The sequence below is a fragment of the Triticum urartu genome, chromosome 3A (genome assembly GCF_056163025.1).
Source record: "Triticum urartu cultivar PI428250 chromosome 3A, HENAU_Tu73, whole genome shotgun sequence".
In the NCBI taxonomy this organism is placed as follows: Eukaryota; Viridiplantae; Streptophyta; class Magnoliopsida; order Poales; family Poaceae; genus Triticum; species Triticum urartu.
Genome location: NC_141875.1, coordinates 164,621,794 through 164,643,775, shown reverse-complemented (window position 1 = coordinate 164,643,775; position 21,982 = coordinate 164,621,794). Strand labels below are relative to the sequence as shown.

General features: G+C 44.8%; 1 protein-coding gene across 1 annotated transcript; it reads right to left on the bottom strand.

The window, feature by feature from the left end:
* Nucleotides 1–1,888: 1,888 nt before the first annotated feature.
* LOC125548231 (phenylcoumaran benzylic ether reductase Pyrc5-like) lies at nucleotides 1,889–21,401 on the bottom strand. Its single transcript, XM_087515003.1, has 5 exons — nucleotides 21,186–21,401; nucleotides 20,947–21,093; nucleotides 2,566–2,812; nucleotides 2,277–2,480; nucleotides 1,889–2,178 (listed from the first exon to the last, which is right to left on the bottom strand). Exons 1-5 carry the CDS (start codon nucleotides 21,360–21,362, stop codon nucleotides 2,009–2,011), a joined length of 945 nt encoding a protein of 314 aa, XP_087371129.1. The 5' UTR covers nucleotides 21,363–21,401; the 3' UTR covers nucleotides 1,889–2,008.
* Nucleotides 21,402–21,982: the final 581 nt, after the last annotated feature.

Here is a 21,982-nt window from a genome sequence, read left to right as displayed (position 1 = left end):
TCTGCGCCGCCGCTGCTTCCCTCTCTCGCTGTCGGCATCGCTGCATCCTCCGCGCGATGTTCTCAGGCTTGCACGACGAAGCCAAGGACAGGACACCGATGGACGAGGTGGACGTAGTCTTCATCGCGCCGGTCAGGGAGGGGCTGGACGAGGTGGACGTAGTCCGCATTGAAGTAGCCTAAACATATGTTCGCCTGGTCACGACTATTTAAGCACAACACCAACGTCGTTCTCGTCCAGAACACACTCTCCACTCCACATCTCTGCACCTCCGCCACTCCCCTCTTCCTTCACTCACTGGCAATGGGCAAGTTCTGGGCCTCGGCGCCGACAAGCATGTCAAGATCGTGGCGCCACCGACCTTGCTCTTCGGGGCCATCTTGCCCCATGGCAGCCGACTCCTCCATGAAGGAAGAGATCGTCATCTCCTTCGACGACGAGGGGTACCAGCCGCCGTTGTAAACGCCCGTCCTCCTCCAACGAGGAGAGCCACTTTAATAATTCATTAAGACTTTCAAAATTAAAGACATTTAATTTTTTTCTACAAACATTTTATGAAAACACAAAAAACCTTTGAAATCCAATGACATTTTATCAATACATGATTTTTTTGTTAATACACGAACATATTTTTAATTCAATGTCTTTTTTAAACTTCAAGAACATTTTCATTTTCAGGTGAAAAGTATGGTTCGTGAACATTTTTTGCAATCCAGGGTATTTTTAAGCACATTATTTTTTTCCAAATATGTGAATAGTTTTTCAAAACTCGATCATATTTTTAGTCCGAGAATTTATTTTTAATTCATGATTTTAAATAATTCCTGGACATTTTTTAAATGTTGCGATTATGTATCTTTCTAAATCCATACAAAAGATCAAACAATCATTTTTCTTGGAGAAAACTAATAGGAAAGAACAGACCTATCGAATTGGGCTGAAAACCAAATCGCTAGTTATGTGCGTCAACTAGAGTGGCTTCGCTGAACGAAGCTATTTTTTTGTATTTTCCAATTCTGTTTTTTAATCTATTTTTCACCCCCAAAAACCTGTGTTGTTTTTAATATCTTTTGAGAAGTGGATAAAATTAGAAAACTCAAACATTAAAAAAAACCGTATTACTTCCAAAAATGTGTTTTTAAAAATTGTGAACAAATTTTGGATTCTGAAGAATTTTGTGAATAGTGAACATATCTTGAAAATCAAGCAAAATTTGAAAAAGGTGAAAGGATTTGGAAACATGAATTATTTTTAAAAAATATGAACATGTTTTAGTATTACTAACAAATTTCGAATTCCCAATAAATTTTTATGAATTGTGAATAAATTTTTCAAAGCAATTTTTCGAAAAGATATTTTTTTTGATAACATGAACATTTCTTTTAGAAAATGCGAGCATTTTTTCAAATTTCAAAAGAAAATTGAAAAAGTACTTTTAAAAAATACTGACCAGAATTTGGAATTTCAACCATTTTTGTAAAAAATAAAAAGGAATTCTAATCATTTTTTAAAAAAATTGTGCAGCGTTTGTTGAAAAAAATTCTTACCATTTTTGAGTGAAAGAAAAAACCAGAAAGAAAAAACCAAACAAACGAAAAACCAGAAAAACATGAAAGAACCAGAAAATAAAAAAAACAAGAGAAAAACGGACGAAAAATGAAGGAGCGAACGGACAGCACTCTGGGCCGCGAACTGGGCCAGCCCACCCACGGGCCCTGCGGTCGAAGATACCTCTGTTTGCTCCCCGCGGGCGGCAAATAGGATCTGCCCCTCTCCCTTCCCCAGTGGCACGAGATTCGACGAGACGCATAATTAGAGTTCCAAATGGGCATTAGATTAACATGGCACATGGAGAGTGGACGTAAACAAGGAACTTGATTTTAGGGATCATTTTTGATGCATCACATGACAATGTATCTTCAATGAAATGAAAGCACACAAGCCGGCGATACAATGACGGATGATCTAACAGCACAGCTCGCACACCGGTCATTTCAGTCTCAGTCAGTCAGAGAAGAAGGCCATCCAAGCACTCCTCCACCGTGAGGAACTGTACGTCCGGGTACAGCCGCGTCGCCTCCACGTCAACAGCCGGGTCGACCGCGCGCTCACACGCCCCGGCGTGCACCAGCGTCGAGTGCACCATCGCCAGCTGAAAGTTGAGAGGGAATGGAGCCTCTGCATTCGGAGGCCCCGCGGAGGCGATCAGTTCGATTGAGGTTGACGATTTCATCTGTAACTAGCTAGCATGTATGGATGGATAGATCGGCGGCTACCTTGGATTTTCTTGGCGAGCTCCTGTTCGGTGATGTAGTGCCTCTCGAACGTCCTGCCGGTTTTCTTCTCCAGGAGATGGAGGAGCTGGCCGAAGGAGCGCATGTTGGCGGGAGGGCGCACGTGCAGGATCTTGTCAAGCGTTCGTGGGTCCTCCACGGCTCTTATGGTCAGCATGCTCATATCCTTCTCGTCTACAAAGATGGCTGAAAAAGTAGTGCCCAACTCAGAAATTACATCTAGATGATACAGAGGAGAAGGGGCATTAAAAGTGAAATAGTAAATGCTTACCTCGTGATTTTTCGTCACCAAAGATGTCCACCGCCGTCGACAGAGGGCCATTTTCTCCGGAGTTGCCGAGTGTAGAAAACAGCAAGCCAATAGCCCAGTAGCTGCAGATGATGGTATGAGGAATCCCTGCGTCTCTGATGGCTCGCCGAACTCGAAGCTTGGATTCTACTATCATGCTCTTTGCTGGCTCCAGGGTGCGCTCGGCATGATGCTCCACGTCACACCCGAATTCAGATGGCACAAAACGCTGCAGTATTTTGTCGGTTCAGACTTCCATCGAAGAAGTAAATTAACCAAATCCTCAAAGCAGGCTTTTTTTCCTGCTTTATATATAAAACCACACAGCCAAACGAATAAAATGTGACGCCGAAACCCTATTACAAAGCTAGTTAGATACATGCTTAATACTCCCTTCGTTCTTAAATATTTATCTTTCTAAAGATTTCAACAAATGACTACATATGAAACAAAATGAGTGAATCTACACTCTAAAATATATCTATATACATTCATATAATACCGTAGAATGATTGTTCTATGGTTTCGGCTCAAAAAAATATATACATTCATATGTGATGGTTCATTTAAAATCTCTAAAAAAACAAATATTTAGAAACGGAAGGAGTAGTACATGAGTAGCCAGGTCTCCCTAAGAAAATCCTAAGATTACGGACTAAGAAGTAAACCACGTCCCCCGGGAAAACCATCGGACATCATTGCATCGCGCATCCCAACCAAAAAGGATGTGAGACGGCAAGTAAAAAAACTTCATGAATTTTAGCAAGTTTCAGTTGCAAGGTGACAATTCGCTTGCTAAAAAAACGATCAGATCTTAGTTTTGAAAAGTTGTTTAATATTCTATCAACAAAATGTAACAGTAGTACAAAGATCTCCATAAGTAAAATATATAAAACTAGGTTCATTGGTCACCTAGCAAGGACTACGAGCATTGGAGCAAGCCCAAGATGTGTTACCATCATCGTCTGTCCCTTACAGCAGCTGCACAAAATCTTGTTATAGTTCGCAGCCGGGAAATCAACATGCTAAGGTCCTAAAGGACCAACACACCAAAACAACAATCATCATCGACGAAGAAAAACATGGATCAAAAGGACCATACCTGCAAACACACCGACAACAAACAACCATAAACATCTCTTGAATCCAGACGAATCCGCCGGAGACTAGGATCAACCTGATCTAAGTAGATTTGTCGGAGACCTATGCCGACTAGATCCAAACAGATCTGCTAGGAACACACCTACACGCGTCCTCCGCCGAAGCGGAAAACGTCCGGAGGATATTATTTTAACTCTAGGACATCATCACCACCTCACCGCCCGGATCATTACACTAAGGTTACGTAAAGAAAACATGGGGACCCTCCTATCGACGAGGGACTAGGGTCCACCGCACCTCCATGATCGATAGGGCCGCCGAGGGCGAGACAGATTGGCAGCAACTAGTTTGGTTTTCAATTAATTAAGTTGCAAGGGGGTTGACTCGATAAAAACCCTAATCACGTATGGATGGGGAGGAGGGGTGAAATTTCGTTGGTTATATCAGATCGCATCTAACTGGGTAGTTTGGGTTTAAATTAATTAAGTTATAATCTCGCAAACAAATTTTGCATGCCCCTCAAGCACAAATCCAATTACAACATCCCCCATTTACTCTTTTGTCATTGTATGTTTAGATGTATTTTTAAAAACATATTTTACTATTAAGCATGTATTTTGTTTGGGTGACATTTTCTTACATCATTTAAATGGAAGTTTTCACAAGCGATAATTTAAGAAATACATGCCTTATTTACCCTTGTAACACAAGACTCTCATTTCGATAAATTGTCAAGCATGTCACGCTCTGTGGCGACTAAATCAGAGGTGACCTGGGCATCACGTCACAAGAAATTATAACAGTTATACAATATTGACAAAAGCATATCCATCTCATGCTTACTCTATAATACTTTCTGAAAAAAGTCATAAAAGTATAATCAAAATTAAACATCATATTTATTTTTCCCATTGCTTTTGAAATTCCTAAGTTTAATTCCATTTGAGTTTATGACATTTAAAAATCTTAATTCAAAATCAAATATGATACCTTTTCTTTAGTAAAATATATTCTCTATTATAGACCGTGATTTTTGGATTTAATTTATACCAATCTCATCTGGTTTGTAAAATCTAGAAAACTCAATTTCCAAAAATATATTAAAGCTTTTATTATAGTCATAATACATGAAGGATAATGAAATTTACTTAAATGCAATTCATAAATTAAAATAGAAGATTTTGTCGTTCAACATATAAAATATAGCTTCACTATTTTTTCATAACATAAATGACCATAATTGAAGTTTTTGGGTGGGGATAATTGATATTACATTAGATAGTTAAAGGGGTGACGACGGCAGTGCGCCTTTGGCTCGCTCCAGTGTTTATAGTCGTCGTTAGGTGATCTACGGACCTTGATGTAGCTTTTACTTCCGGTGTTTGTCGTAGTACCTTGATAGTAGATGAATAGATCGGAAGCGCCCTCCCCCCCCCCCCCCCCCCCCAAAAAAAGGTTAAATTCAAATGGAAATACCGTCAAGAAAAAGAAGACGGGGAAATGCCTGTAGTCCTCGGGCATAGCCACCCCTCTAATTCCACTGTATGATTGATTGCTTGGGATACACATTACCGTCATGTAGGTGTGTAGTAATGGCATACTCTCTCCTTTGCGGTTTATAGGTCCTGCGAAGTTGAGGTTGCTAATCCTATACTTTTGTTGGGGGGCGGGGGGGGGAGAAGGTTCCGATCTATTCATCAATCATGGTTGTACAAAGAATATAAGAGGTAATAAAAATCACATTGAGGTCAATGAACAAAGTAGGGACGACTATAAGCACTGGTCCGAGCCGAAGGCGTGCCGCCTACACCACTCCTTCCTCACGGGAACCGGACAAAACTTGTTGTGGACATGTAGCAGACATTCAGAAAGTCGTCGCGCTAAGGCCCCAAAGGACAAACGCATCAGAGCAACAACCATCATCGATGAAGAGAGTTCTAGATCGGAAAGATCAAACATGTACCCACACGAACGTAGACGAACAACAATTGGATCCAAATAGATTCACCGAAGACCAGTACTGACCGAATCCTGTGAGATCTAACAGAGACACACCTCCACACATCCTCCAACGACGCTATTTGCACCATTAGGGGATAGGACGTGGGATACATTATTTCTACTAAGGGACATCGTCACCGCCACACGACCCAAACCAAGACGTTGAACCTAACAAAAACGAGAACGAAGTCCCTCCCGCCGGTGGGGTCCGATATCCTCCGCACCTCCACCACCCAAAGGCCATCGGAGGTGAGGCGGATCCTAAGGAGGAGGAGGAGGGAGAAAGAATATACGCTAATCCTATATACCCAAGAGAATGACCCCCATTAACTTATTTATCACAACATGCAAGTATACTACATCATCATAATTCATTTTTAGGATAATATACATAAAACATGGTATCTAAGCAATGGAAGCATGCCCAACGAGACAGAGCTCCCATGTAGGCAATGGTGTCAATTTCCACCAATGATTTTCGAAACAAAGACAAAAACAATACATGGTATAAATAATTCATGGTACAAATAATTATTCATATTATCCTAAAAATGGATTATTGCTTAGATTCCATGAATTATTTATATTATCCTAAAAATGAATTATTGCTTAGATACCACAACAAAGTAAAATCAGTACTACCTCAACATGCAAGTAAATAATTCATGGTATAGTTATTTATATTATCCTAAAATGAATTATTGCTTAGATAGCGTGAATTATTTATAATGCGCCGTACCTAAGTGTTTTAATATTATTTAGTTTTCGTAACGTGCCTAATGCACCGGCACGGCGGGAGTAATGGTTTTACTTTGTCTGTGGTAGCTAAGATACTATGGACAGATGGGAATAGGACAAGTGTGTAAGCATGTAGGCTGTTTGGTTGACGACCTGGGTAGCGTGCCTGAGAAAAATGCCTGCCTGAGAGGAGCCGGAGACTTCAATGATTTCTGCATGTCAGTCATGTTGGCAACGTGCTTGTTTGGTTCATGACTTCAGCCTGAGGATTTGGTTCATGACTTCAGCCCGAGGAACTGCCTGAGAAACGCAGTACAATAAAAATATGTTGGTAGACCAATAGAAGGATAGAATAGACATGTATTAGTATATTGTTTTATGTTTAGCCTGAGTCGGAGCAACTAAAATAAGATGACATAAGTAGGCTAAATAAATAAAATAATATATCTTTGTTTAGTTGAAGGAAAAAGAAGATGAGAGAGAAAAGAAACGGACTTTTGGTTAGTAGCCAGTTGCAACACGAGACTTAAGGCATTTTATGAGGATATAAGATAGACCAACTATTAATAAACTATTATATATTTAAAACTTACTACTAGCTAGCTAAAAGATTGACTGTAGATGACATGATAACTTTTTATAGCCGATTGTTGGTTGTATTATTAATCATGGCATGCTCTCAGGCGTAGAAATTCGGTGGCCCGAGCCAGGCTAACGATGAGCAGGGTTGTCAGGCCAGGCTGGCTGTGGAAGCTTCACGTAGACGTCCCGCCAGGTAAGCTTGCGTCTGGGTGCATCCCATGTACTGTTTGTTTTCCTTTTCGAAAAAAAAATGTACTGTTTGTTTTTGTTCTTTAGTTCGTAACAGAAATAGGAGTAAGACAATAATATGTCTCGAGAATGGTGTTGTCCACATATAATGCTGATGACGAACGAGCGATACAAATTAACGGCACAAATTAACATGCATATTGATACAACGTGTGACAACTTACACTAGATCCATAGGTTCTATATATACATGTCACGGTAGATTGTGGCCCCCCTAGGATAGAAAATCCAAATCTGAGGGTAAGAGACAATTAATACATACTCCCTGTGACGCCCGGATAATTAAGCTACAGTAACCCTCTGCTAATGATGCCACGTCACCTTGTTTGTAGTTGCTAATCTCGAGTTAGTACGAAACCGATTCAACTTCAAATTCAAAATAAAGTCAAACAGTGAAAGTTTACAAATATTAAAACTAAAATGTTCGGAGTGAACTAAATATTGCACAGGTAATTATGGTGAAGAAACCACATTCTTATAGAAAGTTTAGATGCATTTGAATAATTGAAACAGTAGGTAAAACAATGAAATAAATGTCTTTTGCATTTTATAAAATAATAAACTGTTTATTTAGTTGCCCCTAAGTTAATGGAACAGTAGCATAATTATTAACTCTAAATTAGTGACTGCTTTTATAATTTATAAGACTAATACAACTGAGAAATTAAAAGACAACAGGAAAGTAAATAAAATAAAAGAAAAGAAAATACAACAGAGAAAAGCTAAACTAACAAAAAAAAACAAAGAGAAAGCCCCCCCCCCCCCCCCCCCGCTGGGCCAAGTGGCCCAGCTGGCCTTCGCCGCCCGAACGGACCGGCCCAACTGGCCCAGCCGGCCACACCTTATCCCCACACCCCCCCGCAAACCCTAATCCCACTCACCCCCACTTCCCCCGTTTCCCACTCCCTCCCCACGTTCTGGATCAGGGGCGCTCACCCCTCGACCCCGACGCCCGCGTTGACCACTATCGCCGACCCTGCCGCCTCTCCCCGGCGACCGCGCCCCCCCCCACTCCTCGGCGCTGGCGCGCGTCCTCGGCGCCGCCTCGCATCGCCGCCGTCGCCTCGCCCCGTCACCAACCCCGAAGCCGCCGGATCGATCCGCGCCCCGCCGCCTGGACGCCGCCACCACCCGACGCCGGCGCCCTCGACACTGCTGCCCACCACCGCCACGGCCACCTCCTCGACACCTCGCCGGCCTGCCTCCTCTTCGTCACCGTCGTCTCGGATGTCCTCCTCGAACCCCACTGCCACTCCCCTACCGTCCCAGTGAGCCTCCGCCTCGCTCCTCCCCTTCCCTCTGCTCGCTCGTCGTCGAACGCGCCCGCGCTTAGGGCCGCACTCGCCCCGCTCCGGCCATGGCCGGTGGCGCCAAGCCACGCGCCTGCGCCCTTCGCCTCCTGTCCGCGGTGCCCTGCCGTGGCCTCCGCCTCCCCTCACGCGCCGCCTGTCGCCGCGGCCGGCACCCGCCGGCGCGCCCGGCACCCGCCAGCGCGGCCGCGCCCTTCTGGGCAGGGCTCCTTGTCGCCCTGGCCGGTTGTCCGCTACAGCGCCCGAACCCGCTATGGCCCCTCTAGGCCAATGACAGGAGGGCCCCGCCTCCAGAACGAATTAAAAAAAAACAAAGGAATAAAAAAATACAAAATAAATAAATAAATAATTTATTTAATTAAGGAAATAATTAAGTTATTTAATCATAATTAGATTAACCTAACTAACTAATTAATTTAATTAAACAGTAGTTAGATTAGTTAAACAATGATTAGGCTAAACAGTCAATGACCAGTGGGTCCCACACGTCAGTTGACCAGTCAACACCTCTGTTGACTGCTGACGTCATGCTGACGTCAGCAGACACTATTCTGGATAATGTTGATTAAATTAATTAAATAAATCCTAAAATTGATTTAAATCTTTTAAAATTAATATAAAATAAACCGTAGCTCGGATCGGAAAACTTTGTACATGAAAGTTGCTCAGAACGGCGAGACGATTCCGGATACGCAACCCGTTCGTCCGCCACACCTCCCTAACCTATCAAACTCGCAACTTTCCCCCTCTTTTTCATCTGTCCGAAAACGCGAAACACCGGGGATACTTTCCCGGATGTTTCCCCCGTTCACCAGTATCACCTCATACCGCGATAGGGCACCCCTAGCACCGATACTTGTCATGTCATACATCGCTATGCATCTGTTTGCTTAAATATTTATTGTTTCTTCCCCCTCTTCTCTCGCTAGACACCGAGACCGACGCCGCTGCTACCCAGTACGACTACGGTGTTGACGACCCCTCTCTCTTGCCAGAGCAACCAGGCAAGCCCCCCCCCCTTGATCACCAGATATCGCCTACTCTCCTCTATACTGCTTGCATTAGAGTAGTGTAGCATGTTACTGCTTTCCGTTATTCCTATCCTGATGCATAGCCTGTCCTTGCTACTACTGTTGTTACCATTACCTGCTATCCTACTGCTTAGTATAGGATGCTAGTTTATCATCAGTGGCTCTACATCCTTGTCCGTCTGCCATGCTATACTATCGGGCCGTGATCACTCGGGAGTTGATCACGGGTATATACTATATACTTTGTACATGATACATGTGGTGATTAAAGACGGGTCGGCTCGTAGGAGCACCCGCGAGTGGGTCTTTGAGGTGGAGCGACAGGGCAGGTTCCGACCACCTAGGAGAAAGGTGGGCCTGGCCCTGGTCGGCGTTCGCGGATACTTAACACGCTTAACGAGATCTGGGTATTTGATCTGAGTCTGGCCATTTGGTCTATACGCACTAACCATCTACGCGGGAGTAGTTATGGGTATCCCGGCGTCGTGGTATCAGCCGAAGCCTTCTTGACGTCAGCGACGGAGCGGCGCGCGCTGGATTGGACTGGAACGCCACTAGGCTAGGTCTGCTTCCGGCCGCCCACGCAACGTGCAGGTGTGCTAAGGGCGATGGGCCCAGACCCCTGGGCGCTTAGGTTTAGACCGGCGTGCTGACCTCTCTGTTGGTCTAGGTGGGGCTGCGACGTGTTGATCTTCCGAGGCCGGGCATGACCCAGGAAAGTGTGTCCGGCCAAATGGGATCGAGCGTGTTGGGGTATGTGGTGCACCCCTGCAGGGAAGTTAATCTATTCGAATAGCCGTGATCTTCGGTAACAGGACGATTTGGAGTTGTACCTTGACCTTATGACAACTAGAACCAGATACTTAATAAAACACACCCTTCCAAGTGCCAGATACAACCGGTGATCGCTCTCTCACAGGGCGACGAGGGGAGGATCATCGGTTAGGGTTATGCCATGCGATGCTACTTGGAGGTCTTCAGTCTGCTCTCTTCTACATGCTGCAAGACGGAGGCTGCCAGAAGCGTAGTCTTCGATAAGACTAGCTATCCTCCTCTTATTCTGGCTTTCTGCAGTTCAGTCCACCGATATGGCCCTTTACACATTTACCCATGCATATGTAGTGTAGCTTCTAGCTTGCGAGTACTTTGGATGAGTACTCACGGTTGCTTTCTCCTTCTTTCCCTCTATCCCTTCTACCTGGTTGTCGCAACCAGATGTTGGAGCCCAGGAGCCAGACGCCACCGTCGACGACGACCCCTACTACACCGGAGGTGCCTACTACTACGTGCTACCCGCTGACGACGACTAGGAGTAGTTAGGAGGATCCCAGGCAGGAGGCCTGCGCCTCTTTCGATCTGTATCCCAGTTTGTGCTAGCCTTCTTAAGGCAAACTTGTTTAACTTATGTCTGTACTCAGATATTGTTGCTTCCGCTGACTCGTCTATGATCGAGCTCTTGTATTCGAGCCTTCGAGGCCCCTGGCTTGTAATATGATGCTTGTATGACTTATTTTATTTGTAGAGTTGTGTTGTGATATCTTCCCGTGAGTCCCTGATCTTGATCGTACACGTTTGCGTGTATGATTAGTGTACGATTGAATCGGGGGCGTCACAAGTTGGTATCAGAGCCGACTGCCTGTAGGAACCCCCCTTCCACACTCCTTGGCCGAAGTCGAGTCTAGACATTACAAAACCCTTTTACTAACATGGTTGTGTGCCTTACGGGCCCACGTCGCCATCGGGTGTTATTAGGATCTTTTATTCCTCGATCTATACTCTGGGACTCTGATCTCTCTTCTATTCGGGTTAAATGATTTTGCTAAAATCTAACTCTAGGTTCTCGTTACCACTTCCTGCCGGAGAACCCTTTCATTACGGATGATCGACTGCTTCAACAGAAGATTCTGACAATACTCTCTGATATTTTTTCGAGACCTTGTGCCTGTTGCTTTTGCAATTCCCTACCACTGAAAACTCCCTATGGATAAATACTTACACCTGTCGTTCTTACTTTTATTCCCATTGGGTCTTGTTATTACAAGATACCCCGTAATACTCGTTGTTGTTTCGATAATCCTTTGGGCTTACTGCCTTGTTGTTCTTTGTCACCTGTATACCCCTACGGATTATTCTCGCACTTATCGAGTATCCGCTCATCCCCCAGTTGTTCATGTGTTTCACAATGGTCATTGAAATACTATTCAATCTTCCAAAAATCCTCAGTAGCTTATTGCTCTTGAAATTCTTTCCTTGCTTGCGTTATGGTTAATCCCATAAGTATAGTAATCTTATTGGCATTCTTTGCGACTGTCATTTTGATCCTATTGATTCAACATGAGTGCGAATGCACGCAATCATCAGTCGGGTCCTAGAATTCATCCTTCCGGCTCAGACGCCAGTTTAAACATGAGCTGGATCTTGACCAATCAATTGACCATCGATCTTACCCTTAAGGCTATTCAACTTATCCATCCCTGATCAGAGCATTGCTTCTGATCCCTTGTCTTGGAATTGATAATTCCTTTGCATTTGAGCCTTGAATTAGTCAGTTGTTTCTAAAGTCTGATCTCCTTGCATTGTTTCTCCCTCTGGTTGAGTGCCGATGCTCACACCAGATCCCTTGAGGACCACCAGATCATTTGTTGGATTTTATCCAACAACGTCCTTCATATTCAATAAGCCTGTGAGCCTTTTCCTTGGATACATAAGGCCTTTAGTAAATTGTATCCTCTGTTTCCTCAACCATGCTTTGTTTCCGAGCTGGTGGTATTTACGATTGAATCTTGTGGTATATGTTCCTAAGATGCCCCTATGGGTTGAACCTATACCTGCTCTAAAACTGTGTGAACCCAAAAGATTTCACGGGTCATACTTATATGGTATTGCACCAGGTAAAAACTTTCAACAAGTAATGTCATTTTTGAAATACGAGAGGTGAATGAAAAGTTATGCATTGAAGAAGTGGGAGTCGACCTTGAACCTTTGTGTTCATGCCCATGGACATGATGTAGATCCTATCATGGAAGCTTCTTGAAATAATAACTATTCCTTTGGTATAAGTTCATCTTATATCTGGGATCTGGCCTTTTGAAATCGTGGTTCCGACCATGTTCTCTTTTAAATACCATTTCTCGTGCAAGATTAAGCACTTGTCTTCTGTAGAGCAATACCCCCAGTCCAACCTCTACTTTGGTCTGTCATCGAGTATTACCCCCCTGGTATCTCGAGATTATCATGGAACTGCATAACATCTTATGAGTTCTTCATCAAGTGCTACATTCCCACTGGTTCCAATTTTTTCACGGGCTTTGAGTTATTAAACACTCAAAGACACCGATAACTGACTCGAGTCCGCATCGCGATTAAGCAACTCTTGTAACCCTCATTACTTACGAGTTTGAACTCAATCACGTCATTCCTAGCCTGATTGGCTATATCCTTGTCGTGCCGATCTTAACTGGGCTACCTGGTCCTTCTTCCCAGAGCGTAATTTGTACGATGAGCTAAGCTTACGTCGAATTTTCCTCGTCATACCCTTTCACCTTAAGCAACAAGCTTGAGTTCGAGTTTGTGTCGTAACTGTGGTTCCAATAACCTTTCGCTTCACCATTCATTTGACTTGATGTCATCGCCGATCGATTACATCTTGAAATCTCTCGACAAAGTGTGTTGTGATCATCATCAATCTTATGAGCTCTTCCAGGATATCAAATGAGTTCATGATGAGAAATACCATCCTTGCCCTTGATGATCTGCGTTATCATCGACCTTTATTGCCTTCCCACCAACACAAGCTTGTTCGTGTTTGGTGTTATACCTTGAGTTCCTTGCTACCCAGCATTGTTCTTCTTTACCTTGGAGAATTACCACCTTTTATGTCAAGAATGTCGTGGGAATTGCTCCACCTCTTAGAAATTCTCAATAAGATGATACTTTTCACCATCACCATTCTTCCTTGGTCCCCGTGTTGTTTTTTTAACCGGGATACCAATATGCTGACGATGCTGCTTGGGTTCTGTACTTCTAGCAACCCTATTGCTTTGAAGTTAATGATCGACAGTTCGATCTTAGACTGTTGGATATTGAATCGTCACTCTAACAGTGATCTTGCTACCTAAGGTCACGGTCCCACCTTTCAACTAATGATTAATGGAGTATGTTTTCCTCGAGCATACAACATTATATCATTTGAATTGACAAGTTTCATCTTCTTGCTCACATTATTATGGAAATCCATCCGTTTGGAATTCTCGATGAATTGTCGCTGAGCCCGTCAGCCATCTCCTCATCCTCTCCTTGGGTTAATGATGAACTCTTGTTAACGGAAATCACTTCATAGTTCATTTCCCGAGAATCTTACAGTGTCATCCCGTCAATTTGTGTTGCACCTTTCTTCTCAGGCATCCTGAGCCTGAGGTATCCTGACACCAATCATACCTGAATCTCCGTCAGATATGATGGTTGGGACAACTTTCCAAGAGTTATGATGTTGATCCTTTGATGACCCGGTAACATGATGTCATGCCTAGCACCCCCCCCCTCGGCTGGAGGACCTATCATTATAGATTCCTTTTCAGCAAGGTTATCCGTTCATCCATGAGGAAATTGTAAGACTTATTCTACTAGTTATTCCTGATGGATCCTTCGTGTTTCCAAAGTCTGATCTTCACCTGAAGACCATGTCAATGCTATCTCGAAGCATGTCAATGGTACTCCGATTTTCAACAGGAACATTTGAAGCACGATGCTGAATTTTATTTATCATTTATCCTAACACCGTTGTATGGGTAATATCATGAGATTCCTCCCCCCTTACCTAAAGAGTTTTCTACATTATATCCTGCCACGGATATCATGCTCTGCTTGTCCTTGGGAAGGATATATCCCTGAAATATGTGTTTAAACCCATTTTCCTTTCCATTGTTCTGTTTAATATGATAATCATATTTTACTTTCCATTGGTTGTTTGAACCTTTCTTGTGATCTATATGATCTAAGCAGCAATATTCTACTGCTTATGTAAACTCCTCGGTGTGCAACTCTGTCAGTAAGACCCTGTTACTATTGTTGATGACATTCCGGTAGCCACCGATGGACGAGAACCTTGCCTATTGGTCCGCCTCGTTCAACGAGCAGGAAAGTGGTTCTCTTCGTCCCTCGCCCTTGGTACCGATGTTGTTGCCGACATAACTGATAGGCTATCCTCTGACATACCTTGCTTACATGATCGTGCAAGACGTCACCGCCCTTCCTAGTTTTAACCCACATGGTGGGCCCATAACCCACAGTTTCCAGGATCGAAACCTGACTCTCCTATACACCCTGTTGTCGAAGTTAATCCTCGCGCTTGGCTTCGTATTTAATTCACAGGCCACCTTCCTAGTGCTCTATTCTGGTATCAGACGCAATACTTATTCTCGCTGCTCTGAAACCCTTTCTCACTCTGGTTCAGACTTCGAGCAACTATCTATCCACTTGGAACCTCTTATTGTACCTTCGTACCTTACTCTTGATGTATTCGATATGTTCAGCTCGAGAGATAATCTTACGCTCATTCAGGGGTTAACCCCCAGATTGTTTCCCTCATAAGCATTCTATCGTAGCCGAGCTTCCCCTTACCTATTTGTAAGTACGTTGGAGTTCCCGAGAAAAGGACGACATCACCATGATGACCTGAAGCAGAGAAATGAAGACGTCAATGTAATGGATCGACCTCTTCAAGAAGAGCAACCAAGACTGAGAAGATTCGTTAGCATTTCGTAACCAGACCTTTCCCCCTTAGCCCCCCTCTTAAATCTCGGGACGAGATTTCTTGTAGTGGAGGAGAATTGTGACGCCCGGATAATTAAGCTACAGTAACCCTCTGCTAATGATGCCACGTCACCTCGTTTGTAGTTGCTAATCTCGAGTTAGTACGAAACCGATTCAACTTCAAATTCAAAATAAAGTCAAACAGTGAAAGTTTACAAATATTAAAACTAAAATGTTCGGAGTGAACCAAATATTGCACAGGTAATTATGGTGAAGAAACCACATTCTTATAGAAAGTTTAGATGCATTTGAATAATTGAAACAGTAGGTAAAACAATGAAATAAATGTCTTTTGCATTTTATAAAATAATAAACTGTTTATTTAGTTGCCCCTAAGTTAATGGGACAGTAGCATAATTATTAACTCTAAATTAGTGACTGCTTTTATAATTTATAAGACTAATACAACTGAGAAATTAAAAGACAACAGGAAAGTAAATAAATAAAAGAAAAGAAAATACAAAAGAGAAAAGCTAAACTAACAAAAAAAACAAAGAGAAAGCCCCCCCCCCCCCGCTGGGCCAAGTGGCCCAGCTGGCCTTCGTCGCCCGAACGGGCCGGCCCAACTGGCCCAGCCGGCCACACCTTATCCCCACATCCTCCCGCAAACCCTAATCCCACTCACCCCCACTTCCCCCGTTTCCCACTCCCTCCCCACGTTCTGGATCGGGGGCGCTCACCCCTCGACCCCGACGCCCGCGTCGACCACCATCGCCGACCCCGCCGCCTCTCCCCGGCTACCGCGCCCCCCCCACTCCTTGGCGCTGGCGCGCGTCCTCGGCGCCGCCTCGCATCGCCGCCGTCGCCTCGCCTCGTCACCAACCCCGAAGCCGCCGGATCGATCCGCGCCCCGCCGCCTGGACGCCGCCACCACCCGACGCCGGCGCCCTCGACACTGCTGCCCACCACCGCCACGGCCACCTCCTCGACACCTCGCCGGCCTGCCTCCTCTTCGTCACCGTCGTCTCGGATGTCCTCCTCGACCCCCACTGCCACTCCCCTACCGTCCCAGTGAGCCTCCGCCTCGCTCCTCCCCTTCCCTCTGCTCGCTCGTCGTCGAACGCGCCCGCGCTCAGGGCCGCACTCGCCTCGCTCCGGCCATGGCCGGCGGCGCCAAGCCACGCGCCTGCGCCCTTCGCCTCCTGTCCGCAGTGCCCTGCCGTGGCCTCCGCCCCCCCTCACGCGCCGCCTGCCGCCGCGGCCGGCACCCGCCGGCGCGCCCGGCACCCGCCAGCGCGGCCGCGCCCTTCTGGGCAGGGCTCCTTGTCGCTCTGGCCGGTTGTCTGCTACAGCGCCCGAACCCGCTATGGCCCCTCTGGGCCAATGACAGGAGGGCCCCGCCTCCAGAACGAATTAAAAAAAAACAAAGGAATAAAAAAATACAAAATAAATAAATAAATAATTTATTTAATTAAGGAAATAATTAAGTTATTTAATCATAATTAGATTAACCTAACTAACTAATTAATTTAATTAAACAGTAGTTAGATTAGTTAAACAATGATTAGGCTAAACAGTCAATGACCAGTGGGTCCCACACGTCAGTTGACCAGTCAACACCTCTGTTGACTGCTGACGTCATGCCGACGTCAGCAGACACTATTCTGGATAATGTTGATTAAATTAATTAAATAAATCCTAAAATTGATTTAAATCTTTTAAAATTAATATAAAATAAACCGTAGCTCGGATCGGAAAACTTTGTACATGAAAGTTGCTCAGAACGGCGAGACGATTCCGGATATGCAACCCGTTCGTCCGCCACACCTCCCTAACCTATCAAACTCGCAACTTTCCCCCTCTTTTTCATCTGTCCGAAAACGCGAAACACCGGGGATACTTTCCCGGATGTTTCCCCCGTTCACCAGTATCACCTCATACCGCGATAGGGCACCCCTAGCACCGATACTTGTCATGTCATACATCGCTATGCATCTGTTTGCTTAAATATTTATTGTTTCTTCCCCCTCTTCTCTCGCTAGACACCGAGACCGACGCCGCTGCTACCCAGTACGACTACGGTGTTGACGACCCCTCTCTCTTGCCAGAGCAACCAGGCAAGCCCCCCCTTGATCACCAGATATCGCCTACTCTCCTCTATACTGCTTGCATTAGAGTAGTGTAGCATGTTACTGCTTTCCGTTATTCCTATCCTGATGCATAGCCTGTCCTTGCTACTACTGTTGTTACCATTACCTGCTATCCTACTGCTTAGTATAGGATGCTAGTTTATCATCAGTGGCTCTACATCCTTGTCCGTCTGCCATGCTATACTATCGGGCCGTGATCACTCGGGAGTTGATCACGGGTATATACTATATACTTTGTACATGATACATGTGGTGATTAAAGACGGGTCGGCTCGTAGGAGCACCCGCGAGTGGGTCTTTGAGGTGGAGCGACAGGGCAGGTTCCGACCACCTAGGAGAGAGGTGGGCCTGGCCCTGGTCGGCGTTCGCGGATACTTAACACGCTTAACGAGATCTGGGTATTTGATCTGAGTCTGGCCATTTGGTCTATACGCACTAACCATCTACGCGGGAGTAGTTATGGGTATCCCGGCGTCGTGGTATCAGCCGAAGCCTTCTTGACGTCAGCGACGGAGCGGCGCGCGCTGGATTGGACTGGAACGCCACTAGGCTAGGTCTGCTTCCGGCCGCCCACGCAACGTGCAGGTGTGCTAAGGGCGATGGGCCCAGACCCCTGGGCGCTTAGGTTTAGACCGGCGTGCTGACCTCTCTGTTGGTCTAGGTGGGGCTGCGACGTGTTGATCTTCCGAGGCCGGGCATGACCCAGGAAAGTGTGTCCGGCCAAATGGGATCGAGCGTGTTGGGGTATGTGGTGCACCCCTGCAGGGAAGTTAATCTATTCGAATAGCCGTGATCTTCGGTAACAGGACGATTTGGAGTTGTACCTTGACCTTATGACAACTAGAACCGGATACTTAATAAAACACACCCTTCCAAGTGCCAGATACAACCGGTGATCGCTCTCTCACAGGGCGACGAGGGGAGGATCATCGGTTAGGGTTATGCTATGCGATGCTACTTGGAGGTCTTCAGTCTGCTCTCTTCTACATGCTGCAAGACGGAGGCTGCCAGAAACGTAGTCTTCGATAAGACTAGCTATCCCCCTCTTATTCTGGCTTTCTGCAGTTCAGTCCACCGATATGGCCCTTTACACATTTACCCATGCATATGTAGTGTAGCTTCTAGCTTGCGAGTACTTTGGATGAGTACTCACGGTTGCTTTCTCCTTCTTTCCCTCTATCCCTTCTACCTGGTTGTCGCAACCAGATGTTGGAGCCCAGGAGCCAGACGCCACCGTCGACGACGACCCCTACTACACCGGAGGTGCCTACTACTACGTGCTGCCCGCTGACGACGACCAGGAGTAGTTAGGAGGATCCCAGGCAAGAGGCCTGCGCCTCTTTCGATCTGTATCCCAGTTTGTGCTAGCCTTCTTAAGGCAAACTTGTTTAACTTATGTCTGTACTCAGATATTGTTGCTTCCGCTGACTCGTCTATGATCGAGCTCTTGTATTCGAGCCTTCGAGGCCCCTGGCTTGTAATATGATGCTTGTATGACTTATTTTATTTGTAGAGTTGTGTTGTGATATCTTCCCGTGAGTCCCTGATCTTGATCGTACACGTTTGCGTGTATGATTAGTGTACGATTGAATCGGGGGCGTCACACTCCCTCCATTCGATAATATAAGAACATTTTCGACACTATATTATGGAACAGGGGAGTATAATATTATACAATATTTAGGGCCTCTTTGGTTCACAGAATTCTAAAAGCGCAAAAAAATAAAATCTAATACTGTAGAATTTCGTGGTTGCACTGTAGAAAAATCAAAGGATTGTGTCAAAAAAGTTTGAGTAGATGGACACAAAGGGATCTTTAGAAAAATTACCTATAGGATGTACAATCCAATAAATCAAAGAAACAAGATAGAAAACATTCATAAAGATTCTAGTCCTTCAAATTTCAATCCTCTTAATCAAAGGAGGCCTTACACCCTCTCTCTCAAAAAAAGGAGGCCTTACATTACAAACGCACATGCTCTGACACAACTACTCCCTCCGTTCTGAATTACATGTCACAGATAATTTTAGTTCTAGATACATCCATTTCTACGACGAGTAATTTAGAACGGAGGGAGTATCACTCAGTTTAGAGTTAAACAACCACATGTGTGAACTTTTCAAGGCTGTTTATTTTAAAATGGACAATTTTCTTTTGCGATGTATATCGTCCTTGTCACACACCACATATACATATGGACCTGGTCTGATGGGCGCAATTGTCTGATCAGAATTACTGTCCAGTATTAAATGGAGTAAAAGATGGGCAACTTCAACAGCTAAAAAAAAATCTCTACTACTCCCTCCATTCTATAATGTAAGACTTGTTTGACACTTCATATTATACTACTCCCTCTGTCCCATAATGTACTACTCCCTCCGTTCCTAAATATTTGTCTTTCTAGACATTTTAAATGACTATTTCATACGGATGTATGTAGACATGTTTTAGAGTGTAGATTCACTCATTTTGCTCCGTATATAGTCACTTGTTGAAATGCCTAGAAAGACAAGTATTTAGGAACGGAGGGAGTATATTCAGACTTTTTTGACACTATACTAACATCTTACATTATGGGACGGAGGGAGTACATGGTTGTCCCTACTTATTTTTATACTAAAATAATGTCAATTAATATGAATCAGATGTAGTAGAATATTTATACCTCTGCTGCAACACACATACAATTATCTAGTTGTAAAAAAAACATTCAGTCGAGGTAATATTTTTTTAGGGTAGTTGAGGTAACATTTTCATTGTAGAGGGTCCATCTTTTTCTTTGGTTGTTGATTAGGTTTCTCCCGTCTAGACAAAAATGCTCTCCCACAAAAAAAAACACAAAAATGCTCTAGACAACTGAGTGAAGTAAAGATAGAATAGATTCCCTCAAAAAGTAAATAGAACAGATTAAGCAACAACATGACCGCTCCTGCACAAGTAGTTACATTGGTTTTGAGCTGAAACCAAACTACGAATCCCGGCAAGGAAAAAAAACAAAACTAAAAGGAGGAGAAGCGCGATTAGCTGTTTGTCCAGCCCTTCCTAGATCAGACTAATTTTTTTCGAATGCTACCCAGACGACAGTCCTGCACGATCTATGCACGACGTGCTAATCCAGCCGTTGGTGCCATTGTCAATCAGTGCATGTCCGGCTGGATTTAACTATCGTCTATGAGTCGTGTGCATTCTATCGTGTGTATAGCACTGCCTGAATTCTTTTAGAAGAGGAAGATTACGGCCGGCCTCTGCATCTAATCAGACTATATACTACTCCATCTAAAATAAACAAACACGTAGAAAAATGAGCGGAAAATGCGATGTCTCGACAAAGCCCTTTTCAGAAGGAAAAAGCAAAAATCGCTTATCGTATACTCGTAGTTCCAAGAAGAAGGGAAAAAAACTACAATCTTCGTAATGCATGTAGTTGAAGAAGGCTTCTGCGCATGTACCTTCACATCTCCAGCCTCCTTTATCGCTTGGATGATCTTGATCTGGCCGTCCAGCTCCTCCGGCCTGCCGTGTCCGACGGCGGAGATTACAACCTCCCCATGCTGCTTGATCGCCGCCACCAAGCTCCCGTGGTCGTTCATGTCCCCCTGCATGCGCATGCAATTAACATCCCCGAGTTTAACCAAGGATACATATATAAAGTGAGCTATAAACTTGTAATCCTGTGATACGCGCGTACGTAGACAACGCTGACTCCGCGGGCCTCGAGGGAGTTCAAGAGCTTCGCCTTGTCGGAGTCGGGTGCGACGGTGGTCAGGCGGACGAGTACAGCCGTCCGGTGGCCGGCGTTGAGGCTCGCCGTCACAAGGTGCTGCCCGATGTTCCCCGTCCCGCCGATCACCAGTATCCTGCTCATTGTCGAGCGACCTCCTCGCCCGCAGTGGAAACCGGTGTTGAACGAGCGTGCGTTTTGCTTGGCCTAGGCAGTGTTGGCTGAGATATGTCACGAGAGCAGGTTGCGTACCCGTGCCGGTACGCGTGGGCACCGTGCTATCCTGGCCGTTGGCGCTGGGTCGTACATGTTTTTGGGCATATGCGCAGGACCATAGTCATCTGGCAGCATCACTAGATGTTAAGGAGGCCTCGTGTATTTGAAGTTGTGTTTGGTCATATGAGACTGTACGTTTATGGGGAAAACAAGGTACCACACATGGTTGTCATGGCACTGAAAGAGATTCTCATAGCACCGTAAATGACAAAAGACACACTATTTTAGATGGACAGGACAACGCTTCGTATTGCATATTGAATATGTGTATACGTACCCATACAATTTTAATTTTCATCTGCTGAAAATTTTGGAGCCCTCAAATCATTTGGCTAGCCTAAAAAGTATGTGTTGGTAGAACGGAAGCAAGAACAATGGTTTGGCTTCGTCCCGGTCCGGTAAACATCCCTACTTGTAGGGATGAACTCATTTCTGCTTGAGTAATACAACTTGTGTTTCCCCTACAAAAAAAAGGGTAAACCTTGCTT